At 30.8% G+C, this 2,500-nt stretch overlaps 1 protein-coding gene across 1 annotated transcript in view; it reads left to right on the forward strand.

Moving 5' to 3' along the window:
- The window catches only part of LOC125030551 (E3 ubiquitin-protein ligase RMND5A-like), a 12,830-nt gene that overhangs the window by 10,101 nt on the left and 229 nt on the right, over positions 1–2,500 (forward strand). Inside the window, exon 9 of the mRNA XM_047620657.1 lies at positions 133–2,500. This exon is cut by the window's right edge and continues 229 nt beyond it. Within this exon, the coding sequence (XP_047476613.1) occupies positions 133–196 (64 nt within the window). The 3' untranslated portion in view covers positions 197–2,500. The remainder of the gene's footprint in view (positions 1–132) is intronic.

A 2,500-nucleotide genomic window follows, 5' to 3' on the forward strand; every position in this document is an offset into this window, starting at 1 on the left:
AAAGTTACTATTTCCTGTTATATTTGTTATCTTATGTATGCTTAGTTAACTTGAATGTCTTTATAGAAAGAATGGATATATGCATTTATGTACAAATATTTATTCTTACTGATTTACCTATTTTTTTTCCAGGTTGAAGTGCCCCTACTGTCCTGTTGAACAAAATCCAGCAGATGCTATTCAGATTTTTTTTTAAGATAGCTTTATTCCTAATTTCAAGAAAAGAAAATATATATATATGAGGATACATACATACATAAATTCATGTATTGATACATGGTCATTTCAGCTTAAACATACATAAATACATAAACACTTGTATACAAACGTATTTACATGCACAAAGTATATAAATACGTAGTAATTATCATGTAAAGTAATTAGTATATATCTTAAAGGCACGTTTGTTCACAGTACTATTTGGATTTTTTTCTTATTCAGGATGTATACCATAAAGTTCCATGCCTTTGCTTTACTTAAAAATGATATTTTCTAAGTTGTAAAGAGATAGGCAAATGGCTTAGAATATACACAAATCTGAATTTGCCTTGCATATTTCTGTACATATGTTACACAGGGAGAAAGCTGGAACAGAGAGAGAAAGAGAGAGTGTGTGTGATTGATTGAGTGAGTGAAGCTACAAAGAAACTAGAGGGAGTTTTTCCTTGTATTCCAGTGCTATGCGCATGTCATTGTAAAGCTCATGGCACTGGGACCAAACTCTTCTTAGCTGTCACTGCTTAGCATATGACACAAATATAAAGTTCAAAGAATAGAGACAGGCTTATATATCCCATCTGGAAAGAGATGGTATTTTGTGCTTTTGTACTGTTATACATAAAGTAGATAGAGAAGATGGTTTGGCTATTTTGATGAATTAATATATATGTCCTGTTCATTCACCACTGTCTTGTGCAAAGACATGAAGTGAAGGCTTCTGTTTCTTCCCAAAGTGTGGGCCTAAAAGACAAAGAGTTCTGCTGTCTTCTTGAGGCCTGCAATTTTATATGTCTCTCAAGTTCCTGGATGTTTCACCTGTGTGTCAATACAACATAGTCCAGATGCAAAGGCTTTCTGTTGATGCTTTTAAAAGGAAAAAGTGCACTATGAAAGACTGAAGCACAGTGTACAGTCAGATGTGCCTTTAGGTGGATGTGCTACCATTACAAATATGTTGGATTCTGGTTCACCTATTATTTTATTTATATCCCTTCTCCCCATGACATTCCTAGATGCAAGAGAGAAATTATGATTCTGTTCCTTTCCAAGTGATAAAATCCTCCGGATTGAAAAGCATAGGTCTGAGATACCATTTTTTATTTTATTATTTTATATTATGTGGTTATTATTATTATTATCATTATTGTTGTCTGATTTTATATTACTATCATACTGGTTTAAACTATATTGATGATTTTATTATAGTAAGAATAAATTAATAATGATAATAATAGTAGTATCACTTTGAAACTAGTGATTGCAATGGTAATGTAATATATATATTTTTTTTTCATTACACATTTCTTCATTATGCAGTCAATATTTCCTCAAAAGATATTTGCTAAATTATAATAAATAATAATCAAATATTACTGTTTTATTTCTTGTAAGAATTTATAGGTAACAGTATTATGTAGCAATGGTTGGCTAGTCAGCCGTGAGACTACCATTAGAAAGTTGCATTTGTGAGGAAATGTAAACCCAGGGCTTATGATTTTAAATATATTTATGTATATTATTGCAGGTTTAGAATTACAAGATTAGAGGTATAGATTGGGTCTAAAACTGTCATGAGCCAAATCACACTTTGTTAAGTTCATCCCACAACAGTATGATCGACTTTGATCTTTTTTGTTTGAAGTAAGTTGTTACACATGTAGAAATATTAGTGATCTAATGAAAGCAAAATGCAAAATATGCAAGATTCTTGTATTCTTTCCTATTTATTCAGAAACTCATCATTCAAAGTCCTTTAGATGTATCTTGCATTTATTTAACCTCTTCATTTAGATTTACCCAATATTTATTTCACAAATGGCGATGGGTTTCTGTCTTCTGTGTATTGTAAGACCAGTCCAAATGTTCACTGGAATGTTCAGTAGTGTAGTATCAGGTGAAATATATATTTTCTCGTTCACACATTTCAGTAAGAAAGTACAGGGATAGGAATTCTGTTTATACACACGTTTAAAAAAAAAAACGCATGATATTAAGAAATTAGCTACTAGGTAAAATGTAGCAGTTATACAATTTATTTATAGCAGGTGTGAAGTCTACGAGCAAAAGTTTTTGAGATAAAATTTCTTAATGCAAGATATTAATATTAAGGTTGTAAGTGAAAAGGTGCACATTTAACTCATTGTTTGCATGGATGTTATTTATTCTGTATTGTATATATTTTCATTGAATATTGTACTTTTTGGGTGTGCAGCTATGTTGATAAATAGATATGGAAATCATATATGTCCACATTATAAGCTGCAGAGGAAAATGATGTTAT

Source organism: Penaeus chinensis, chromosome 11, assembly GCF_019202785.1.
Source record: "Penaeus chinensis breed Huanghai No. 1 chromosome 11, ASM1920278v2, whole genome shotgun sequence".
Classification (NCBI taxonomy): Eukaryota; Metazoa; Arthropoda; class Malacostraca; order Decapoda; family Penaeidae; genus Penaeus; species Penaeus chinensis.